The following is a 25,089-nucleotide window of genomic DNA, read 5'->3' as shown; positions in this document are numbered from 1 at the left end:
CAAGGCAGTATTGTCAGAATTTAACTAAAAATGAAAGTACGCCACATAAAACACGATAGAGGGAGTAGGTGCCGAATACCATATATATATATATTTCTTAATAGGGAAACACTGATAAAAAATTAGTCAGGCTAGTAGGTGCCGAATACCAGATATAGAAAAGTCATAAAAAATGTTTTTTTTTTCCAGATAAATATTTTTCTGACAAGTGTAATAATCTCCAATGAAAGAATAAAATGTATTTAGTACATTCCTTTCATACCAAACAAATTGTTGTGTCTAAAGGTCAAGGAAACAAAACAAACATTTTTGCCAACAGAAAAAAAAAACACAAAAAAAAAATTGATTCCCTGGAAGACCAGAAAACTGGTTCTTTCTGGGATCAAAGGGGTTTCATTTTTTTAAAAAAATCTTCATGTGGATTATCAATTCTGTTGATATATTCCTATTGATGTCCTATCTTGAAATTTTCATCGTTAAATTCGATAACAATAAGGACATATTTGGACAAATCCCGGAGAACATTAACCCCAGGAAGAGGAATATTGTGGTGTTGTGACAACGGACCATCAAACAAGAACTTGATGAGCGAAATCCGTTAACAAAAAAAAAAAAATCCACTCCTGATGATTTATGTGAATATTAGGAATGAAATTGGGTAGCAAGAATAAAATGAAGATGAATTGTTTTAGATGTTGTGTTGCAAAGGAGGAAAGCTTTCATAAAAAGACTTTGAAAAAGAGCAATCAAGAACACAAAAACAACAAATCTCAATCTTCCTTTGACAATCTTTCTTTAAAAACTGGTAATTTTATAGTTTCATCTATTTTTATTTCAAGTTAATTGTAATTGCATTGTGTTTTCTCTTAAATGCATTTCATTTTTGTGACATCAAACATAAATTGATGTTCAGACTCTCCAATAATGCATTCGCACATGTGTTGGATTCTCCAAAAATGCACTACTTTTGAAGAACCCAACATGTGTCAAGTGACATTTTTGAAGAATCTGAGCAACGTAGGAGTCAAAAAGACTTTGATGACTCAAGGTTCATATTGGGGTAGGGAGAGTGAGGGATAGAGGGAGTAGTCCTCGGCCTAATCATCCAATTCGCTCCAATAGATAGACAGTCAATCTCAAAACCGGATGATAATAAAGAGTTGTGATAGGTTTAATAACCAATGTAAAAATAGTCGAACCACAATATGAAATGTTTGTGCTGGAAGTTCATCGAAAAGCTAAGGTTTATGATAGTTTGACAGCCAACAGAAATATGAAATGCTTCGTTGAAAGATCATCGAATATCCTGAGTTTTCTCTAACTTTCACATGATAAACACCCTTGTAATTCATATTTTAGAAAATCAAGTTTGTAAACTTGGTGTGCAGATAGCAGCAGAAGGAAGTACATAGCAGAAGAAATAGCAAAACTTGGAAAAGGCAACATTTCTGCTGAAATCTTCTCATACCTGGAGTTGAAGATTGCCACTCAAAACTTCAACAACGATCGTTCGCTTGGTGAAGGTGGCTTTGGAAGAGTGTACAAGGGCCACATTGAAAGCAAGAATCTAGTACTTCCCTCTCATCTCTTCTTATCTTTGCCCCTCTATAACAACGTCGTTTGTCTAGATATTTTTTGAAACACATTACATGAAAATCGGTTCCAAAAGAAAACTTGGCCATTCTAGTGAATTGTTGTTATAGAGAAGCCTGATTGTACTACTTGTTTGAGACTGAGGCGTAGTTGTTGTTGACTAAAGGTTTAACTTCTTCTTGTTTTATTGTTCTGTTTTAGGATGTTGCTGTGAAGCAACTTGACAGGAATGGTTTCCAAGGAACTAGAGAGTTTCTTGTGGAGGTTCTCATATTGAGTCTTCTTCATCATCCTAATCTTGTCAATCTGGTTGGATATTGTTCAGATGGTGACCAGAGAATTTTAGTATATGAATACATGCCAAATGGTTCATTAGAAGATCACCTACTTGGTAATGTGTTAATATGTCTTTACAAATCTTGAAAATATGTGTACATTAAGTAGTTGACATCTATGTTGCTTGGACACTTGAGATTGGATCTTCCAAAAGTAGTGCATTTTTCGAGAATACGAGTAACATAGATTTACATTGTTAAATCATTGCCTCAAAGAACATGTTTGAGCATTGAGAATAACATATGGCTAAACTTTATATTGTCAGCGTATAGAAGTTGAAAACGTTTTGATTAATGACTGACTATAATCATCTTGTTTGACAGAAACTAGTCCGGATAGAAAACCACTTGATTGGGAAACAAGGATGAAAATTGCAGAAGGAGCAGCAAAAGGACTTGAATACTTGCATGAAAAAGCTAATCCTCCGGTGATTTACCGTGATTTTAAAGCATCTAACATACTTTTAGATGAGAACTTCAATCCAAAGCTCTCTGATTTTGGACTTGCCAAGCTAGGTCCAACTGGTGATAAGAGTCATGTGTCTACAAGGGTCATGGGAACCTATGGTTATTGTGCACCAGAGTATGCTTCCACAGGACAATTGACCGCGAAATCCGATGTTTATAGCTTTGGAGTTGTATTCTTGGAGATGATCACAGGAAGAAGAGTCATTGACACCTCAAAACCAAGTGAAGAACAGGATCTTGTTCTGTGGGTAAGTTACAAGAATTCAATGTCACTATGTAATGCTTAAGCACTGAGTTTCCACTTAAAAACTAAGTTGTAATGTTATGAACCATGCCAAACTTATATCCACTAAAAAGAGTAGATGGTGCACAGAACTCCCGCCGCATAATACATAGATAGACACCTTAACTTGGTTTAAGTTGGCCCTGTAAACACCCAACTTTATGGATAGTTTACCTGTATTTATCTTTTAGGTGACCTGATGGATGATTAAACTCTTATAAAAACTGCTTGACAGGCACAACCATTGTTCAGAAACAAGAAAAAGTTTCACTTAATGGTGGATCCATTGTTGGAAGGGAAGTATCCAAGGAAGGGACTATATCAAGCACTAGCAATTGCAGCAATGTGCCTGCAACATGAAGCCAGTGTTCGTCCGTTGATCAGTGATGTAGTTACAGCTTTGGCATTTCTAGCAGGGAACAAGAAAAAGGACGAAGACGAGGAGGAAGCTGCACTAGACACTCCAAAAACACCATTGCAAAGTAATACAGATAACATTGGAACTAGTGAAGCTAGTGTTGATACATAACAAAAGTAAAGCCTTCTAAGCATAATCAACACTTTTTTTCTTGTGAAGTTTCTTCAGATTTTGTACATTGTGGTAAAATATTTAGAAGGCTAATGTATATACAATGCATATAGATGACCAAAATCATGTAGCTTTTCAAGTTTATTCAAAGATATAGTACATGACTAATGTTTCTAACTGGACAACTTATCTATATATGAAAAATATAAGTCTTATATAACTTTCATGGACCACTTCACTATTGAGCTGCGAGAACAACTCGCGATTAACAGTACAAATAACAGCAAAATTGTGATTTGCAAGTGAAACAGGCTGCCCAAGTACACGAATTCGAAGAATAAAGCATTGCAATTTACATTAAATCTCGAAATATCAATCAAAGTAGAAATATTTCCGAACCAAACTAGTAAACTGGGAAAAGAGATGCTTCCAAGTAAATTGAGCAGGCCCCAGAGAAAATTCATGACACTAACTTCATGCAACGGGTGAATAACTGGGAAAAGAGTTGCTTTCCAAGTAAATTGAGCTTGCCCAGGAGAAAATTCACGAGACACTAACTTCATGTAACGGGTGAATTCGTAGAATGCAGCTACTTCTCCAGCTCTTGCAGATCAATATCCCAAGCAGATGCCAACTGCAACAACAGTTGCTCAGGTGTTGCACCTTCCCAGTCCTCAGGCAGGTCTACTGATGATGAAATTTCGTTCAAATTTAACAGCAGCTCTTTTTTCACTTCCATAGGAAGGTCCACTACCTCAGGTCCATTTTCTATGACAATTTCTAGCAACTGAAAATACAATTGGAAGAAAAAGGACACGATATAGTCAGTATAAAACTTAATTCCATCTATCAAACTTCAGCTTAAGTGGTTCGCCCTTCATAGATGAAACAAAGGAGTTCAACACAGATTACGAGGGGTGTGTGTGTGTGTGTGTGTGTGTGTGTGAGAGAGAGAGAGAGAGAGAGAGAGAGAGAGAGAGTTGTTTTGTTTTCGGGAAGAAACACATAATCGGGAAATTGTTTCTTCAAAAATAAAATAAAATGCAATCAAAAGGCTCTTCCAAGAGCAATTCTTCCAGCGCAAACAAAACAAATTCTTTCAATACCCTATCCAAACAAACATTTTTTTTGTTCAAAAAACAAACTAAAAGAAGAACTTGGTATCTAGCACTCCAACTTTGAGAGTACACATCTAGACACTTCAACTTGGTCTCAACTGGCAACTAAACTCTCCAACTCATCCCCATTGTGTCTCATGGACACCCAACGTTGACCACATAAATTTTGGAGGTGTCTAAATCATTTTGTACGTTGGAGTGTTCAATTGACATAGTGAAGACAAGTTGAGGTGTTTAGATGTGCATATTCAAAATTGAAGTGTTCAGTTGCCATTTGAGGCCAAGTTGAAGTATCTATCTATGTGCCCTTTCTCAATGGTTCCACAAGGTAGCAGCAGGTTCCAAACAAAATATAAATGTTAATGCATGCAGTTGATTTAGTATTCCACATATATCTCCATTACTGTTAGACAAGAACAAACAGCATGGATAATATCTACCCACAGATTTAGTTCCTTCGGTCATGACACAATAAATAGTCTCTTGGAAGAATTAGAAAGGCAGTGCAGCAATATATCCAAAATGTTTTTACCTCAGACCAACAAAAGGATACCAATCAATATAGGTTATTAGGCACAGTATATCATACTACATGTGTCTCAGAGGAGCTCTATGACGTCTACTCGCTTACCCTAAAAGAACAACTAAAACTACATGAAATTTTTTAGTAATCATCTGCGCAGAGTTCTACTTTCACAACTTACTCTGGGAGATACTATATTAACATAAAGTAAAAAAAGCTGCAACCAGGGCATTAAAGAAATTTGTACCTGTTGGACCCAAGATAAACAGATGTCTGTCAGGTTTGGCTCCAGAAGAAACTGGGCAACAGCATGCAAAGCCTCACTTGCCACCTCATTGGACAGTTGATCAATCACTGGACCTGATCTATCCATCAGCTTCACAAGCAAGAAATCATCTCCAGTAGATAAAACTTCAGAAAATGCTGAATCCATATCACCCACAGAAAATGCATCCATTGCATTGGTCCAGGAAGTCCAAACTGGATCACGCTCTTGCATATTATTGTCATCTGTTAGTGCTTCAGCCTCTAATTCTGGAATAGCTACTCTAGTACCTCGAGCAGTTCCATTGTCATCACCAGCCACACGGATTGCCTCCAAAGTTGCTTCATCCTTTGAAGCTTGCCAGATACTTCTAGCAGAAGGTCCCTCGCCAAACCTAACAGGTCCTGCTCCTTTGGCCCATCCCCTCCTTGTGCCAACCTGATCTATCTCGTTTTCTAGTTTAGATGGCCTAGCATCCATGGGACCACCACCAATACCTCTCCTAGATCCTGATTGCCCATACTTACCATATGAATGGAAGTCCCAAGCATCAGGATTATCAGATCTACGTGGTGGGCTCCTTCCCCTCATACCCGATGAATTACCATCAGATGGTACAAACCTCTCTCCAAATGGTATGCTCCCTTCACTACCTCTACCTAGCTTGGTACTAGAGTAATCATGGAAGCTATTATACTTCCCAAGGGGCCTATTAAGAGATTCATCAAATCTTGTCGTAAAAGCACCACCTCTTCGACCTGCTGAAAGAGATAAATCACGTGCCATGTCTTCAACGACTCTTTCGAGACCACGTACTCTGTTCTCGAGAGCCACCATGCTACCATGAGATCCACCCATGAAATCCTACAATTTGGGAGAATTGTTAGTAGAAAAATAGCTAGTGAAACCATTTTTTGATAAAACTAACTTATCAAGCAAACCTGCAACATATTCGTCAGATGAGACTGCTGTCTCTCCAGAAGTAACAATTGTCTTTGAATAGCAAGCCAGTTTCCTTTGTGAGCCATAAACCCCTCAGGCGGACCAGCATTTTTTGCAAAACCAGTACGGTAACTGGATTGTTCCCTCTGATTCAAATCTCCCTCATCAACAGTATCATGTTCTCTGCCACTTACCCCAGAAGTTTGACTCTCCGTGTTACTATACCTAGCATCAATCTGGCTTTTCCTCATTATTCTCCGTCCTGTTTCTGCTTTCTCTGACACAGACTCTACTTCAGTTGGTGTATTAGATGCATTAAGACATTGACGAGGGACAACCACTTCCACAGGCAAATCATTTGAACTCCTTTCTTCAAGTTTCTGAAAGAATTCTGGGTTCAATTTTCTGTCTGACAAAGCAGGACCTCTCTTCTTTAATAAGCCCACTGTTTTATCAGAAAAGTTGTTATCCTTAGTTTTGGAAAGAAACCATTTGAAAAAGTTTAAGAAGAATCATATACCAAAGTCTCATTCCACTCACCAGCATTTCGGAGGTCCTTCTCTGACGATCCGGCAGATTCAGAAGATTCGCCATCTGAAAGGATATTCCCATTAAAGCAGGAAAGAAATCCTTAGATCTAAAGTAGCATATAAAATTTCATGCTTTCCCGCTTACCAATACATGAAGTTTTCTGATCATCTGTGGCTCCATCTTCTTTCCCTGCAATTTTCTTCCAGTGCTGCAAAGCTTCCAACATACTATCTCTCACAGGTTTTATCTGGGAAACCCAAATACATTTTAGATTTGCACAAGCAAAAATTACCTCTAATCACAAACAAATAAGTGCATAACATATATCTGCTGAGTTGAATGTAGCCACAAAACTAGCATTTAGCATATTGTTGCAAACGTTTATATTTTTAAGATTCAAAGATGGTCCATGATATCCAAAACTGTAACAACTACAGGGGTATCAAATTGTTGAGCCATACTATGAAGATTTGGGAGAGAGTGGTGGAGATGAGGGTGAGAAGAGGGGTGTCCATCTCTAAGAATCAGTTTGGATTCATGCCGGGACGTTCGACTACCGAAGCCATTCATCTTATGCGTAGACTGGTAGAAAAATATAGAGAAAGGAACAGAGACCTACATATGGTGTTCATTGACCTTGAAAAGGCCTATGACAAAGTACCAAGGAATGTCCTCTGGAGGTGCTTGGAGTCTAAAGGTGTCCCGATGATTTATATTAGGGCGATAAAGGACATGTACGGTGGAGCCAAGACTCGGGTTAGAACAGTTGGAGGAGACTCAAAACATTTCCCAGTTGAGATGGGGCTGCACCAGGGATCAGTCCTTAGCCCTTTCCTATTTGCTTTGGTGATGGATGAGTTGACGCGGTCTATTCAGGAGAAGGTCCCATGGTGTATGTTATTTGCGGATGACATAGTACTGATTGATGAGACGCGGGACAGAGTTAATGCGCGGTTGGAGGTGTGGAGACAAACGTTGGAGTCCAAAGGGTTCAGGTTGAGTAGGACCAAAACAGAATATTTGGGGTGCAAATTCAGTGATGTGTTGGATGAGACAGATGTGGAAGTGAGACTTGCCGCACAGATCATTCCTAAGAAAGAAAGTTTTAAGTATCTTGGGTCTGTAATCCAAGGGAGTGGTGACATCGACGATGATGTCACACATCACATTGGGGTTGCTTGGATGAAATGGAGGCTTGCCTCTGGAGTTTGTGTGATAAGAAAATTCCACCTAAACTTAAAGGTAAGTTCTACAGAGTGGTAGTTAGACCGGCCTTGTTGTATGGAGCGGAGTGTTGGCCAGTCAAGAACGCACATGTTCAAAAAATGCATGTTGCGGAGATGAGGATGTTGAGATGGATGTGTGGGCACACTAGGAGCGACAAGATTAGGAATGAGGTTATCCGGGAGAAGGTGGGAGTGGCCTCTGTGGTGGACAAGCTGAAGGAAGCGAGACTGAGATGGTTTGGACATGTGAAAAGACGGAGCGCAGACGCCCCAATAAGGAGGTGCGAGGTGCTGGTGGTAGAGGGTACGCGGAGGGGTAGAGGTAGGCCTAAGAAGTATTGGGAAGAGGTGATTAGACAGGACTTGGCTCGGCTTCACATTACCAAGGACATGACTCTAGATAGGAAGGAGTGGAGGTCGCGTATTAAGGTTGAAGGTTAGTAGGGTTAGCGTGTTGTCTTCCCTTGCGAGGGTATGGATTGTTAGCGTTTGGAGTAGTCCTAGCCTTATGCTGTTTACTGCGTTTCACTCCTCACATTACTTTCTTGATGTTTGTCTCATTTGTTGATTATACACTATTTTCTGTATTGGTTGTTATGTTTTATATATTTCTCTCCTTTCACTTAGATTTGATGTACTTGAGCTGAGGGTCTCCCGGAAACAGCCTCTCTACCTCCACGAGGTAGTGGTAAGGTCTGCGTACACTCTACCCTCCCCAGACCCCACCTAGTGGGATTTCACTGGGTATGTTGTTGTTGTTGTTGTTGTTGTAAAGATGGTCTATGATAATCATATCAACAGAGGTGTTATTATTGCATTACATGGCATAAATAAGGTACAATCATTAGCACCTTCTACTTTGGCCTTCAGCACCAAACTTATACCAGATCTAAATCATTCCAACTCTCTTAATGGCAACATTGGCTAGACACGATCTCATTATTGTTGACCAAGCTTTTACCAAACTAGGGTTATAGTTAGTTAGTTACCCCTCAAACTAAGAAATTACCTTAACACTACATCACATAATTACTAGAGGAAGGTACCTTGTCAAACCGAGAAGCTTCAAGCACAGTTAAAGTGGAAGTAGCTCCCCCTGCTACCAAGTTGCTTGAATTCAATGCCAAGGTGCTTAATGTATCAGCTGCAGCCTTACGAGTTGCCCAATCTGTATTGCTGAGGCATTCATGAATGGTCTGCAGTAAAGGTTCCAAATTTTGCGGTGCTATAGCCCCTACCTGCAATAATATGTTATCTGAAGCCTTTAAATATTGCACAACCACTTTAAAGATGACACGTAAGTTCACATTATATGTGATGCCAAATATTATGATACAAGAAGAAAGAAAATTCAAAGATGTGCAGTATCTCAGAGTGTAGTTCATATACTTGTATGGTTTTGCCAATATTGCAGAGGTCAGTACATCTAATATAACAAGATGAGTCCTCAGTCAATATTATCATAAGCAAGCAAAAGTCATTACTGAAGAATAATTTACAAGTAGCCAAACATGTATGAATTATGAAAAATTAAAGAGCTAGAGATATGTCAGGTAAAACTAGACCTCATGCTTATAAGGAAAACGTATAACCATCCCACACTCTTAACGAAATGCCTTTTCTCCCGTTAATAAGTATGCTTAACCATGCTCAAACTATGGTATAATTTTACAATATGATTTGATTTATACCTTGTTCGTACCTCAAAAACTTTTTAAACTTACTGTTTCTACTTCTCTTAGATACGCAGAAGAGGCTCCCGCAGTTCACAGATATTGAGAGTTGACACCTTAACATTATCTTCACTTTATAAGGTAACTAAACAGCATCGCTCTTCACTTTGGAGACTCAAATATTCTAGAATGACCCTAGAGGTCATGTGCAAGAACTTTGGAATAGCCTAGAGTTCACAAGTAGAGAAGTCCATCTTGTGGTGGAATAAATAAAGCAGACTTTTGAACATAACTTGATCTGATTGATCCATGCATCAGTGGAACATTTCTTTTTTTTTTTGATTGATGTGTTTGAATTTATTACTTAAGAGTTTCACAAATATGGGCCCTCTCTTTATTTTTTTTATTTTTTTGATAAGGTAAAGTTGTATTCCTCAGCAATGAGGGCATGCTGGCAACCATCGAAAAATTGCAAGGCAAGTAATCATTACAGAGAGCCTAGGAAATCAACTAGCTGTTCTACTTCATCTATACCCTCTTCTTTACACCAAAAATATAGAGTATTAATGCAGTTTTCTTTTACTTTCTGCATTGGGTTAGTAATAATCTCAAAACATCTGTTATTTCTTTCCCTCCAAACTGACCACCATATGCAAGAAGGGACAAGGCTCCACCATTTTTCTGTTTTTTACCCCCACCTCGCCTGATCCTCTCTTAAATTTCACACCATCATATTAATTTAGGGGTATATATTTAGGGAACTACTGGACATTCTTCCTCTCAAATCCTTCTTTCCACTTCAAGAAATCTTATCCTAGAAAGTACAGCCCTTTCCAGAAGTACCACTTAACTAACTACGAAAACAAATGTTTCTCCCTCTGTTTTTGCCTTTTTAGACCTAATTTAGCCCTCTAGTTACTTTAGATCCATCTGTACTCGCACTTATGCGTGATCATCACCTACGTGTTCAAATTATGATTTGCACTTCAAAATTGAATGCACTCTTAAAGATACATGCTGCTTGGGAAAAACGACCAAATCCACTAATAATCATTTTTGTGAAACAGGGTCAGAGAGGTATAAATGCTTTGAGAACCAAGAAAGATGCAGAAATGCTATCTTAATTAAGCAGAATTCATACTGTATGTAACCTGTTATATGCATATAACAGGTTACTATGTATAACAACTGACTAGTGGCTGCTCCCTCAAAAAAAAGATGCATTTGACATCAAATGATGATTACAGAAAACAGTTCCAGAAGGACCAGAAGCATGAAATATTCAAGCAGAGACACATTTGCCATTGCAATCATCATTTCCTCATGGAGCACTACAAGCACACTACATAGTAAATGCATATAACCTTCAAGTCCTTCACAAGACTCCACTTTGACTTTCATTATTTCCTCCCAAAAAGCCTATACTAATCCCTCAATAATGTACAGAAGGTAAGGATTAGGTAATAGTATTTGATTCTCATTTTGTAGCTAAACATACTAAGCAAAATTAGAATATTTTAGTGTTCTACTCACTTTTGATTGTTGAAATAAACATTCAACAAATAGGTACTTCATCCATCCAAATTTATGCAGCACCATTTGACAAGCATGGAAAGAGAGAAACTGCAGATGTTTTGGACTATCAACTCCCATAAGCACCATTAAGACTAGGTGTTTAGTTAGTCTTTATAATTGACACCTTCTCTCCCCTGTAAAGAGTATGGATGATTTTTTGGATTTTGTTAGCTCCCTAACTCTAGCACAGTAGGGTTTAAGGGGGTTTATCTTTTTGGCTGCTTTACAGGTTTTTACACAGTTAGCTTCATGTTAGTATCATGTTTGAAGAAACTTTAGTTTTAACTTGTAACCATTGCATCTCCTTGATGCCTTTCTAATACAATTTAATTACTTCACCCAAAAAATAAAACATTTGAAACTTGTGGTCTAAAACAAGTCCTAGACATTAATGTGGCATCTCATTAAGGATAAAATGCAAATTTAAAAGTTATATTGGTCCTAAGCTTAGAAAGGTGACGCTCTTTTGGGACATACTAAAAATGAAAGTGTGCCCGTAAATTGGGACAGAGGGAGTACATCTTAAGGCAAGCGAGTTTTAGACTGTGTGACCCCCTTAGCCTAAATGTGTTAAATTGTTGGAGAAAAAGGACACTTCTATTTGTTTGTTTCAAGTAGGCAATACACGGCCTCACGTGCCGGCTGATGCTTCTGGACCAAACATGCGAAAAAATTTATTGATGGGCAGCATTGATATTGAGGTTATTGAATTACGCGAACTGTCTCATATAAAGTTTAAGCTATTAGATATGGGACATTTCTATTTACCTATTACCTATTACAAAAGTTCACTTGGCTTCAACTTAATATCAAGAGTATAACACTACATTTCAGAAATGAATTAAACATGTAGACTACTGTTAAGGTAAACATATAGCTGCATTAACGAACCTGTGATAAGCTTGAAACAACAGGCAATAAAGAAGCCTTTGCCACGAAATGTGGATTGTTAAGGTACTTGCAGATCCTTGGACATAGCTTTTGAAAAGACAATACAGGCGGGTCCGAAGCACATTCCACCACTTTAGCCATACACAAAGCAGCACCACTCTGAACCGTTTTGCTATTCTCATTCATTGCCTCAAACAATGGCTTCACAAACAAAGCAACTACAGACCCAATCCCCCCACTTTCAGCTTCTCCCTTCAAGTACAACAAAGACAACGAGCCAATCGCATCACGACACGCGTCCCTAACACCCGAATCCGAATCCTTCAGCCTTTTAACAATGTTGCCGATAATTTTCGTCAAATGGGTCGCCGCAGAATCGCCGTGCGAAGCACATACGGTGGGGATAAGCCGAAGGGTTTCTTTCTTAACGGCAGGTTTTGGGTCGTTGCTGGCATCGTAAAGGCAGTTAAGGAGCATTGAAACGCCGTCGTTTGAGAGAGTTTGGATGATTTTCTCGAGGTCTTCAACAGCGATCTGATGGGTATCTCTGTCTGAGAGCTTAGAGATAGATGTAAGGATTCTTTGCTTCAGCTCAATCATGGCAAAATGGGTTGAAAGTGATGAAGATGATGATGATGACCTTGAAGGGGGTGCTGATGATGATTGTGGTGTGGGTTTTGAGGGCTTTGAAGATTTGGATACTTGAGAAGCCATTTTTTCTGAATCTTGCAATGAAATTATGGGAATTTTTACAATGTGTGTTGATTTTAGAGGTCACTAAGGAAGCATAGTGGAAGAAGAAGAAGAAGAAGAAGACGAGAAGATTTTGGGTTACTGCAAATGGAAGCAACAAATTACAGAGCAGATGGAAAAAAATTTGAAAGAAAAAGGAGATCTGCTCTGATTGAACACTGGTGGGAGTGGGGGCGGGGGGTGTGGGGGTGGAACCAATATTTTTTCGGCTCATTTAAATGAATCGTCAAATCTCTCTATGATAACATAGTTTGTTTTGGTGAGTGGGAAAAGATCCTATTTAGGATGTGCGATAAAGAATTTGAAATTCGATGTGAACATTAGTTGAGGTGAACAACGATCGAACTCTATATAATGCCATATTTGTTTTGATATTTTTTTACTGCTATATATTGTTATTATTACTATAATGTTGACTTATTCTTCGGTTTTAATATTATCTTATGTGTTGTTCGTTTTATTATCGTATTATTGTTCTCTTTTTTATTATTGTCGACATGACTTGTTTGTTACTGTATTTGCTTTACATAGATATTTTTATATAATTATTTTTTACTTAAATCGAGGATTTATCAGAAATAACTTTCGAGTATAACACCAAGAATTACACTAGCGGTAGAATTACACTAATATGTTGTTGTTGTTATTGTATAACGGAATGTTATTAAGTAAAACGTATAATATAACATAAGATGAAAGATATTCAAACACACAATAAAGAGATGTTATTACAATGAAATGTTGTTATAGGAGAAGGTTGTTAATGTTATATAGAGGCTAATTGTAGTAAAAATATAAATGAACCAATTCTTAACCGCTTTGACATCCACCAGATTAACTAACGATATATTAAGACAAGTGGCAAATGATCATGACAATCTTAAACCTTTTTTCGATGAAAAATGGGTTTGGAAGATAAAACAAACATACTTACCTAAACAAGGTCTATGAATGACCCAAAAGAGGTTCATAGTTTAGATGGATGACCTCCGCAACTTTTTGAAAAGGTGTCCGCTTAAGATCAATCTAAGTAACAGAGCTTACGTCAGAACTCGTGATCATAAAATTATATGTTTTTCCCTTCAAATATGTTGACTTTTAATATTTGCCTTAAAGCAATCAAATTTATGTTTAGTGAGACATAAGTTCTCTAGACAATGAGGTCATGTTGGAGTATTCAACAACAATAACTTATTCAGTATAATCATACAAAATGAGATTTATAAAATATAAAATAAAAAGTTATGTATTTATTACGAGATACAAAAATTAAAGACCAATCAAAAGTATAAATGACCCGGTTCAAGTATTTGCGCTCTATGGCCTAATTAGGGGTGGCAAAATCAAACCCAACCCGCCCAATCCGATCCAACCCATTTAGATTTGGGTTGGTTATTGACTCGCCCATTTGTTAGCACAACCCATTAAAAATTGGGTTGATATGTAATCTAAATTGATTTTTGAGAAATCTTATTCATTTTTATTTTATTTTATTTTATAAGTTATACATAGTTATAATGAAGGAAAAAAAGTATTTGATACTAAAAGCTTATAAAATTACAAATAAAGCTATTAAAACTTAGTAAAAATTGGGCTGATTGAGTTATGATCCGTTACCTAATCCGTTTTGACCCAACCCATTTTAGCCCAAACAAATTTGAATTAGCTTAGATCTTGACTCGTTTATTATCTTGATCCATTTTGACATGTCTAAATTTAACCCAATCCGCACCATTGTCACCCCCAAGGCCTAAGTAACGACCTAGGCCATAGCTAGGGGTGTTCATGGTTTGGATAAAAACCGATCCAAACCGAAAAACCAAACCAAGCCGATTAAATGAACCGATTTAGTTTGGGTTTTGGTTTGGTTTGGTTTTAGATTGTTAAGAACCAATAGTATTTGGTTTGGTTATGGTTTTGTTCGAAAAAAATCGAAGAAATAACCGAACCGAACCAACAAGTTATATACATAAATTTTATTATTATACATACATAACATATTATATTCATAAACAATTTTAAAGATTTTATATATGTTTCATCAAAATTTATTTATAATTTACTTATAAAAGAAAAAATGTCCAAGGTGAGAACAATTTTCTTATTGGTTTCATGTATATGAGTGTCTATGAAAATTCATTGTGGGACTGAAAATGTCATTGTCTCTTCCTTCTATGCCAAAATAGTAAATTTTGAAGTTTTATCCAGTAAATTCAATGATCCAAAGTTCTGTAATGCCAGTCATTCTAACTATTTTTTCGTTTGAATGGATTGTTGTCACTTTTTTCACGTTTTGAATGAATTGTTTCTTTTATTTTTATGTATGGTTAATAACCGAATAACCGAACCAAATCAAACCAAAACCGAAAAATATATATTATATTTGGTTTGGTTTGGTTTTGATAATTTTAAAACCGATTAAGTTGGTTTGGTTTTGATTTTTACCAATAACCGATCCAAACCAACCCATGAACACCTCTAGCCACAGCCCATCTCAAAGCCCAAAATAAAGCACTTTGAGGCACCCGTTTATTGCCAGTGGCGTAGTTAGGAATTTAATGAAGGGTGTCCAAACTTTTAATAGTAATTTTTTTTTTAAAAAACGACAATTTAAATTACCAAAACAAATAATCAAGTTAAATATAGGAATATTTTTAATAGAATTACAAGTGTATAATTCAAAACTAACATAAAGAAAATAAACTACTATTGAAAACATAATTTAAATATATTATTACAATTATACTCGACGAGGTTTCATATCCTGAAACGTTTTTATAATAGACTCATTAGAAATAGTACGAAATACTTTCTTTTCTACACAAGGCACTATACAACCGTCTAAAAACTCATCATCCATTCGATTTTGCAAGTCATTTTTAGAGTATTTAAATCAATGCTTTGTTTTTGAGAAGAATGTGACAAAATCTCTAATTGATCTACTGTTGTTTCTTTATTTGGTTGACTTAGAGAAGTCAAACTTTTTTTTGGTACTCTATTATAATAATTTCTCATGTGTATTGAAACTTGAAACTAAAATATTAATTTAAGGAAATAATTCAATTTTAATTGAAAAAAATCCACAAGAAAAAGTATTAAATTCAAGGAAATCTTATTTTACAAGGAAAATGTATTAAAATTTAAGGAAATAATTTAATTTTAATTGGAAAAAAAATAGTTAGTAAAGGAGGGATTCAAGCGTGGGTCTTGGAGACCTTCATGATACTATTAACCACCAAGCTATTGAACTTTAGCATGTTTATTTACTTAATTGAATTCAAGAAGTCAAAATAATTACAGAAAAAGAAAACAACCCTGCGGGGAATCGAACCGGGACAAAAAGTAGGATTGCACAAGCTATTGCCAACTCCACTGCGCATCACTATGTTATTTCAGGGGGTCCAAATTCTATATATATCGATATAAAGTCAAAATTTTACGTATATATATAGTATAATTTTTCGATGAAGGGTGTTCAATTGGACACCCTGGAGCCTACGTGGCTAAATTTATAGTAATAAAATAAATTAAACTAAACCGCCTCATAATTAATTTCAAACATGCAGGACTGAAATTGGAATCGTTAGAAACTTAAAGACAATTAATTAAAAGGATTTTCCTTCCCTAGAGGATCTTATTTCGTGTCAGATGACAATAAAAAAATAAGATTTTTTTGTAAACATAAAATTAAAACAAAATAGTAAGTGACCTAAAAAATCAATCCTGCTGCAGACAATTAAACTGAACACAATATAAATAGAAGTGCTATTTGCACAAATATCCCTATTTTGTGATGATGTTTAATTTTTATCTTTCAAATTTGTAATTTTTAATTTTATCCTTCGATATTTTAAATAGACCACTGTCACCGAAATAACAAAACATTTTCACAAGACATAAATTTATATTTAGTATCTTTTTTTTTTAAAAAAATAATAATCAAAAGACCTCGATGGGCCATATCATAAAAGAAGGCCACCAAAGCGGCAAGTCCAACACATGCAAAAGGCCCAAACGAAACTGGGTCAGCCCAAAATAACAACCACCATAGTCGTGGCCGTGGGTGTATTTAAATGGAAAAATCACCCCATATATCTATTTAAGGTTTAATATTACAGCCTTTAGATGTACTTTTTTTATATTACTACTTATAACAGTTTAATTACAAATATTAACAGATTAGTTTTAATCTATAATTTAATTTATTTTATTTAATTAATTAGTTATTATTTTTATAATAACATTATAATTAATAAGTAAGAGAAATAACATTAATATTAGAGAATCAATTGTCATTATCTCTTCCACCATTTTAGGGATAACATTAATATTAGAGAATCAATTGTCATTATCTCTTCCACCATTTTAGGAATTTTTTTCCAGATTTCACACAACAACCCCCACCTTCCTCTTTTACCCACACGTAAATCCCACACCCCCACCTCCACGTTTCTCTTTTACAGAGAACCAACTTTTTCTCTCTCACCATCTTCAACGTTCGTCTTCTTCATTCAAAAAGAAAATCAGTAGAACTCCCACATTTATATGATTTAATGGTGGGATGAGATCTACACATGAAGAACGTTGAAATTCCTGCAAAGTGTGGTTCCTCTCAGTCGAAGGATCAAAAGGAGAAAAAAAACGAAGCAAAGATAATGGTGAGTCCGGCAAATCAAAAGGGAAAGAAGAGGAAGGGGAAAATTGTATAAACCCCTTTTGATTCGAATTCTGATTTTGTTAGTGAAATAAAAAAGAAAAAAAGCAACAAATGTAGAAATTGCTCAATCTTCAAAACCATCAACAAGAAGAACAACAAAAAAGAAGGAATCAGAAATTCGAATATCCAAAAAAGGCAAAAAAAGTCGTTAGGGTAAGTATTATATTTAATTTATTTTCACATTATTCAAATTAGTGATTTTTTTGCTAAAAATATCACATTATGCTTATTGTTGTTTCGAAACTTTTGTTTGGGTGAAACTTGTACGAAATGTGAATAATATTTATATGAATCTCACTTTAATATATGATTTTGGGATATTATATGAAATGTGATATAATATTGGTATGCAAATGGTATGAATTGTGTTTTGACATTGGTATGAAATTGGTTTGATATCAGTAGCCCAATGGTATGAGTTGCTAAATTGGTATGCAAATGGTATGAGTTGTTAAATTACTCTGTTTTGTATGAATTATGACTATTATTGATATGAAATTGAGATTTTTTCTAATAGGAAGGTTTCTTTTTCAATTTTTTCATTAATGTATTTAAATTTTTAACATTGGTATGAAAATGGTATAAAATGATTTTTCTTGCAATTTTTTTTCAGTGATTGTGATTTGTACACGTGTCTATTTGCTGAATACATCAGTAATGGAGTTTTTGATATGCGTTATGTTGATATCGATGCAAAGTACCATCATCAAAGGTATGCCACAATCATATGGCATTATGGAAAAACAAAGAATGATGATGGCGCGACTAGAGAGAGTGAAGTAACTGGCACTGTTGCTAATAAATTTGATGGACCCCGCATAGCAAAAGAACATGCTCTGAATACCAGCAATTATCCCACACCAAAACCACGGAGATCAAACTTGAGATAGTTGATTGCACCTTAGACTTTTTAGAATTACAAGCTTTTTTTTTTAACTTTTGGACGATATTTTTGTACGTGTTTGTTACAGCTTTAAGTATTTGATATATATAATATCCACTGTTTTATTTCAAAAAGATACCAATTACATATGAATTACAGATTGACTATTGTAATCGCAGGATACTAGTTATATACAGACTGCATTCCAAATGGATACACCATTCTAAAGATAAATTACACATTGACTATAATAATTCTCGGAATAACAATTATATACAAAATGCATACAAATTGGATTCAACATTTAGAGTTTATGATTTTACAATGTCTTATTAACTAGAAAGAAATCATACTAATAATTTAGAGTTCATGAACTAACTCTGATTATAATTGGCATCCAAAATGTACACTTTTGGCATCCAAATTCATATTCTAACACAAAAAATAAAAAAATAAAATAAAAATGAAGTTGGTATCCAACATGTATAAATACCTTGTATAAACGATTATGCCAATGTAAAATAGTGATGATTGTATTTTGTAACAACATCAATTACATTTTTGTTTTACATTTTTTTTCTTCATCCTGGACAATTTACAACCTAATTGTAAATTATATTGTCTTAACAAGCGTGGATTAAGTATTTTTAAAGATGTATGAAGTTGTATACAATTTGTATAAATACTGGAATAAACGAATCTTTCAATTTAAAACATAGATCATTAAATGTTGCACCAACATCAATTACATCTGGTTTTATTTTGTTTTTTTGAAAATGGATAAAATAAGACTTTTTAATTAATTTTAACAGATTAGAGTGAATTAAGGAAAACAAATATTCCTAATTAGTTTTAATCTCCTAAATTTATGCTAATTAAAAATTATCTTCAATCAATTCAAATTTAATTAATACATCTATTTCCATTTTTTCAGTTTTTTTCTTTATTATTTCTAATTCCGTTTTTTTTTTAAAATTTTCGTTTATCTTTTTTTTTTTTAATTTTTTTTTTCAATTAATAAAAACATTTCTTTTTTTTTTGTAAATTTGTTATTACTTGAAATTTTTAATGCTATAGCTTGAAAGTCTAAATCTACTGCTATAGTTTGAAAATAGTACTATAATATATGTCATATATGAAATTTACACTATTTAAATCTAGTTACTCAAGTAAATGAACGTTTTTAAGGATGTCAATAGTGTGAGAATGAAATTAATAATTCTTGCCAAGTTAGGGTGTTTTTCAATAACTTGTCAGAGATACAAGTTATGCCTTAAAAGACATAACAAATTATGCAACTTAATTTTTACAAAATTTATGTCAATAGAGGTAAAAGTTTAGATTTGAACCCATAAGTCATGTCTTTTACGATATAACTTAATTTCTTCACAAAACATATATTAATAGAGACAATACTTCAATTTCAGAACTCATGACTTATATAGTAAAAGATAATTTAATTCTTAGTAAATTTATGTATAACAAAATTAAGTCTTTTTAACACTACACAACATATACCGTATAATTTAATTTCTACAAAATTCATATTAAGGTAGATAAAAATTCTCTAAACTTATTCCATTGCCAAATAAAAATACACAAAAAATTAAAAAGAAGTCATGTTCAAGAACTAGGAAATGAATAAAATAATAAGAAAGAAAAAATCAAAGGGTAGCTTAACCTCCTGTCAGATGTGCCCTCTAAACTCTTCTTCTAATTTTAATTTAATATAAAATATTTAAAAAGTAAATTTTAAATTAAAAATATATAGAATGTATCAAAATAATTAGGAAAAAAAACTTAAATATGTCATTGAACTTTAAGAAAAATATTTAGATTTATCTTGTTATTCATTAAAAATTTGGCTCATATAAGTCATTTTCATTTGAGAGAAAGCTTATGACACATACGAGCCAAACTTTAACGAACAGAATAGATAAAAAAAAATTCAAAATTTGATAACATCTTTGAGCAATTTGTCAATAAAAATAAGATAAATAAATTAAAACGCGGTACAATGTTCAAACGTGATGTTCATAGGCCCCATCAGAACATAGAGATTGATGCATCATGTAAGATACCTTGAAATTGACACAAAAATTTGAAAATTTGAAGTCAATTAAGAACTTCCATAAAAACTTTATATTATAATCTTTTTTTTTTTTTTTTTGCTGATGATGGCATGGTCGGTTTTGCATCTTTCTTCAACTCTCTCTTCTTGTGGGATTTGTTTTTACAATCTTTCTATATGAACCATTTCTCACAACTCTTCTCATAGTTTGATGCGGAGTTAGAATTTTGAGTTTACGTATTTTGAATTCTAGAAAATGCAGCTTATTAGGTTTATACAGGATTTAAGCTAAAGTTACTGGATTCGGCCGAACCTGCAGGCAAGGTATAGCTCTGCCCCTAACTCAGTTTTAGATCTGTCTATTCATTTGACTTTGAAAAGTTTCAATTTTTATGTGTGTTTGTGTTTTTTTTTTCCAATTTTGGGTTTCTCTTATAATCTTGAATAATATTTAGGTCATAATCTTATTAAGAGCTTTGTTATCACTAATCTTTTTTATAGTTTCTTGTTGGGGTTCATGGGTTTTAGTGCATTGTGGTTACTAAGTTTAGATACAGAGTTAAGATTTGAGTTTATGTGTTCTGGATTCTAGTAAATGCGGTTTATTGGGTTCTTGATATATGATTTATGCGTATTAAGTGAAATTTTTAAAGGCAAATACGAGGTTTGAGCTAAAGCTACTTGATTCTGGTGAACCTATTTGTGGAGCTGTCTAACTCAGTTTAGATCTGTCTATTCATTTGACTATGAAAAGTTTCAATTTTTATGTGTTTTTTTTTTCCTATTTGGGGTATGGGACATTACTATGCTCATAATCTTATTAAGAACTTTGTTATCACTAATGTTATTCATAGTTTCTTGTTGGTTACTGAGTTATTCATTGAGATTTAAGTTTAGTGCATTGTGGTCACTAAGTTTAGATCTTGATTTTATAAAGTTTCATTTTTTCTTTGTTTTTCTTCCAACTTTGGGATCCTCTTATAATCTTGAATTTGATTTGGTATATGTGTCTTGGCATTATCTACAGTTGACAACCTACTGTCAAAGATTGTGGTCTAGTGGTAAGTATTACTACATCCTTAACTAGAGGTCTAGGTATCGAGTCGCTTTTGTAGGGATCGGTTTACTCTCAAAGTGAGACTTTCCGATGTGAATCCAGATTAGTCGGACCCCAAAAGCAAGTACCAAATACCGGTGGCAAACAAATGAAAGAAAGTTGATAGCCTTTTATACCTATTCAATTTGTTGTCCAATTGATCTACTACAATTTGCTCTAGTTAATATTTGCTAGAAATGTTTGAGAACACATGAGTATTTTTACTAAACTTCACACTTGTTGTCACAAAGTTGAGTTTCTTCCGGTTCGACTTACTGTACACTATATAGTTCATCTACTTTCTCTTTGTGATTCTGCATTTAGTTTGGTTATCGTGTTGGATCTTTTTCCGTTTGGGAAGCATATCATATATATGAACTGTAAATATAAGTAAAGATAATTTGATTTGCCTAGTAAAGGATCCATTTTGCCTCTCCCTTTCTGTTGTCATTTTGAGATGAATTCACTGACGTTTTAGTAGAACTTGCAGGGTATTATGTTTCCAGATCACTATTATGTTGAAGTTGTATCTTGTATCTGCCCTCCAATGACTATCTGTTAATAGTTATTACATTACATATGTTGCTTCGATTCTGCAAAAATACCACCAAGTGCGCGTTGGATTCTCCAAAACTAGTTCATTTTTGAAGGATCTGACATGGGTGCTGCAACATTTTTGGAGAGTTCAAGCAACATAGATTACTACTGCTCGCATTTTCATTGCAGATAATACAGCTCTCTGAGTGTGTTTTTGATCTAGATAGCGAAGTTTATGCCAACTGTGATTTCATTGCAATCTTGGTTTTGTAGCTCATTCCGTCATACAAACTGTATTTGTTCATGCTCTGATTGCTACGTCCTTGCAGGGTCTAACTAAAGATCAATCCGAGAAAATTTGAAAAATCATGGCTCAAACATTAGAAGCCACCAAGGTCGGTGGAGGTTCGATTAAAGTGGGAACTACAGGTAAAGTCAGTGCATTGATGTCAAGAGAATTACATTCCAAGAAACCGTCTTCTCAGGCACCAGCGTCATCTAGGAACAAATCTCCTACTGTTTGTGGTTTCATTGCTGGTAGCGCGACTAGTCCAAAGAGAATGAAGCCGAGAACACCAAGTGATGAAGCAAGCAGCAGCGGAACAACATCTAAGCATAATAATAAAAGCCCCGAATCATTAAGGAAGACGAAGCACAACAGCAGAAAAACACATCAAATTCCAATACTAGAATCAGAAAACATTTCAGTAGATGGAACTCCTATTAGCAAGAAACCTGACAGAAAGGGACCTTACATGGTGGAAATCGTCGACGTAAAATGCAGAAGTATGGACAGAACTTGGGCTACCCCTATAAAAAATAGCCTAAAGAAGCTCCGTTTCACAAAGCTATCTGACAGCTCGGTCTAACTGCTATGTTGCTCAGACTCTCCAAAAATGTAGTCAAATTCTCCAAAAATACATTACTTTTGAAGAATCCGACACCCACCCAGTGACATTTTTGAAGAGTCGGAGCAACATAGGATCTAAGTACATGACAAGCTTCAAACATCAGCCTTTAGATTCCTGTAAGTGAATCTTGAAATAGCAGCTGGTGGATTACATTCTGCAACTTCTACCATTGAACACATACTTGGCATTATCAGCTTACTGGTCCTCCTTTTCTTTTTGGGATTCGCAATCAACGATCCAAGCCTTGGTCTGCTAGTAGAAGCCACATCCAAAACTTGACGTGACTTGTGAGTTATGTTACTCAGACTCTTCAAAAATGTCGACTGGTGTTGCGTGTCGGATCCCCCAAAAGTAGTAGGCAACATTTTTGGAGAGTTCGAGCAATATACCTTGTGAGTATGGCTTTGCTGGTTTAGTTGTAGCTTATTGAAGTACTCCATTTCTCGTAACACGAGGGATCCAACGGTTCCTCTGCTGCCTATCTCAACAAGAGGATTATTTGCAGCAATCTTCTCAGCAACTGTAAAGCCTAAGCCATTAGCTTTATACTCAAATCTTTGCATTATATGAGGGAAAATTATGGTATGAAGTTGAAAAAAAGTGTTTGTTTGATATGTGAATTGGTTATTTTTTGGTTATAAAGTGAAAACTAAAGGCTTGAATAAGATAGGAAGGCCCCTATGATCACTTTATTCATGTGCTTGTAGTTAAAAAAAACTTTAAATTTGCTCAACTTCTAACTACTTGTGCATTCATTATATTTTGTTTTTCAACCTTGAATAGGATGGTGATGAGTTTGTCCTTTAACCTTTGGCATAATACATAAACGCACCATTTAACTTGACCTTAGCTGATATTTACGCCTTTCAACTTTAGTTGAGTAAACACTTCAATTTGTATAAAATTGAACAAATAGACACATGTGTCCTACGTGGCGTCGTACATGACAATTTCTATCCTACGTGTATTATGCCATGTAGAACGTATGTGTCTGCTCAATTTTATATAAGTTTAAGTGTCTGTTCGTGCATATTCAAAGTTGGATGACATAGATATTATCTAAAGTCAAGTTAACAGACATATTTATGTATTATGTCTTAGCCTTTTGTTTGACATGTTGTGTTTTTGTTGTTGATCCTAACATTCTATGCCCAATGATGGAGTTAGAATTTTCATTAAAGTTCTAGAAAGAAACCAATCTTACCTTTTGTTAGATAAGTTGTGTTTTTGCTGTTGAACCTAACATTCTATAACCAATAGCTAAATATTAAAAAGTAAACACACAAAGAAATAAAAAGAATTAGGACTGATTTTATACAGTGTAATTAATACAATTTGCCATAGGCATTAAACTGCCTATGGCTTTAGTCCTTTATTAGTGTACAACTTGATCTAATTATCAATTCTGGCAAATGAGCTGTGTTCTCTGGGCCACAATCATATATCTAAAAACAAAACAAAAAATCTGTAATTTTCATTACTTTTGAGTTGAATAATATATAAATATATATATAAAATTATATACATTTTCATATGTTGTGTATTATTTTTCATTTTACATTATTTCGTTTCATTTTCATTTCCCCCTTTTTCAATCAGTTGATTTTTTAAGCCCACAGTCTATCGGAAAGGCTATCTCTATCTCTATGAGGTGAGAGTAAGATTTGTCTACATTCTATCTTCTTCATACTCATTTGTAAAATTATGTTGAATATATTATTGTTATTGTATATTCAGCCTGAACTGATTAATTCTAGATTCTGAATTCCTCACAAGGGAGGTGAAAAGCAGATGGTCTCTTAAAGTTTAAACTTAGTATTCTCTCCGTCTCAATTTATCTGGCACGATTGAAGTTTTGAGAATCAACGAGATATTTTTTTTAAAACCAAATTTTCATTGTAAATGTCTTTTAAATATATTAAATTATTAATTATTATGATTTACAATATTTTTTTACATAGTTTTCAAATATATAAATTTTATTTTTAAAATTTTTTAAAACTTTTTTATATCAGAATTTACGATCAAAATTTAAAATTATGAAATTTCAATTTTGCCACCTACATTAGGACAAACTGATATTAATTAAGAGATTTAATCTTGATATTAATACTTGTAGTTTTATTGCGGTGGTCATGTGAAATATGAAATAATTCTTTAGAGAGGGGT

At 34.5% G+C, this 25,089-nt stretch overlaps 4 protein-coding genes across 5 annotated transcripts in view; 3 read left to right on the top strand and 1 right to left on the bottom strand.

The window, feature by feature from the left end:
• LOC125821133 (uncharacterized) overlaps positions 1–25,089 on the top strand; it is a 167,244-nt gene that overhangs the window by 98,532 nt on the left and 43,623 nt on the right. The window lies entirely within an intron of this gene.
• Positions 628–3,412, top strand: LOC125821137 (probable serine/threonine-protein kinase PBL23). The gene is made up of 5 exons (XM_049500548.1): positions 628–805; positions 1,389–1,570; positions 1,795–1,984; positions 2,253–2,644; positions 2,915–3,412. The coding sequence occupies exons 1-5, from the start codon at positions 649–651 to the stop codon at positions 3,206–3,208; spliced, it is 1,215 nt and encodes a 404-aa protein (XP_049356505.1). The 5' UTR covers positions 628–648; the 3' UTR covers positions 3,209–3,412.
• Positions 3,400–12,804, bottom strand: LOC125821131 (microtubule-associated protein TORTIFOLIA1-like). The gene is made up of 7 exons (XM_049500541.1): positions 11,953–12,804; positions 8,860–9,051; positions 6,732–6,834; positions 6,597–6,650; positions 6,056–6,501; positions 5,097–5,978; positions 3,400–3,995 (listed from the first exon to the last, which is right to left on the bottom strand). The coding sequence occupies exons 1-7, from the start codon at positions 12,664–12,666 to the stop codon at positions 3,798–3,800; spliced, it is 2,589 nt and encodes an 862-aa protein (XP_049356498.1). The 5' UTR covers positions 12,667–12,804; the 3' UTR covers positions 3,400–3,797.
• LOC125821150 (uncharacterized) lies at positions 22,356–23,532 on the top strand. Its single transcript, XM_049500561.1, has one exon. It carries the CDS (start codon positions 22,378–22,380, stop codon positions 22,876–22,878), a length of 501 nt encoding a protein of 166 aa, XP_049356518.1. The 5' UTR covers positions 22,356–22,377; the 3' UTR covers positions 22,879–23,532.

This window comes from Solanum verrucosum, unplaced genomic scaffold (genome assembly GCF_900185275.1).
Source record: "Solanum verrucosum unplaced genomic scaffold, falcon-dt-bn FXZP01000222.1, whole genome shotgun sequence".
Taxonomy (NCBI): domain Eukaryota; kingdom Viridiplantae; phylum Streptophyta; class Magnoliopsida; order Solanales; family Solanaceae; genus Solanum; species Solanum verrucosum.
The sequence above is the reverse complement of the archived record's forward strand: the minus strand, read 5'-3'. Positions and strand labels throughout refer to the sequence as shown.

Coding starts and splice junctions, on each gene's coding strand:
- LOC125821137 (XM_049500548.1), top strand. CDS start 649: ATGAAATTGGGTAGCAAGAATAAAATGAAGATGAATTGTTTTAGATGT. Junction 1,571..1,794: donor ACATTGAAAGCAAGAATCTA/GTACTTCCCTCT, acceptor GTTCTGTTTTAG/GATGTTGCTGTGAAGCAACT. Junction 1,985..2,252: donor ATTAGAAGATCACCTACTTG/GTAATGTGTTAA, acceptor CTTGTTTGACAG/AAACTAGTCCGGATAGAAAA.
- LOC125821131 (XM_049500541.1), bottom strand. CDS start 12,666: ATGGCTTCTCAAGTATCCAAATCTTCAAAGCCCTCAAAACCCACACCA. Junction 6,502..6,596: donor GAAGGACCTCCGAAATGCTG/GTGAGTGGAATG, acceptor CTGATAAAACAG/TGGGCTTATTAAAGAAGAGA. Junction 5,979..6,055: donor ATCTGACGAATATGTTGCAG/GTTTGCTTGATA, acceptor CCCAAATTGTAG/GATTTCATGGGTGGATCTCA.
- LOC125821150 (XM_049500561.1), top strand. CDS start 22,378: ATGGCTCAAACATTAGAAGCCACCAAGGTCGGTGGAGGTTCGATTAAA.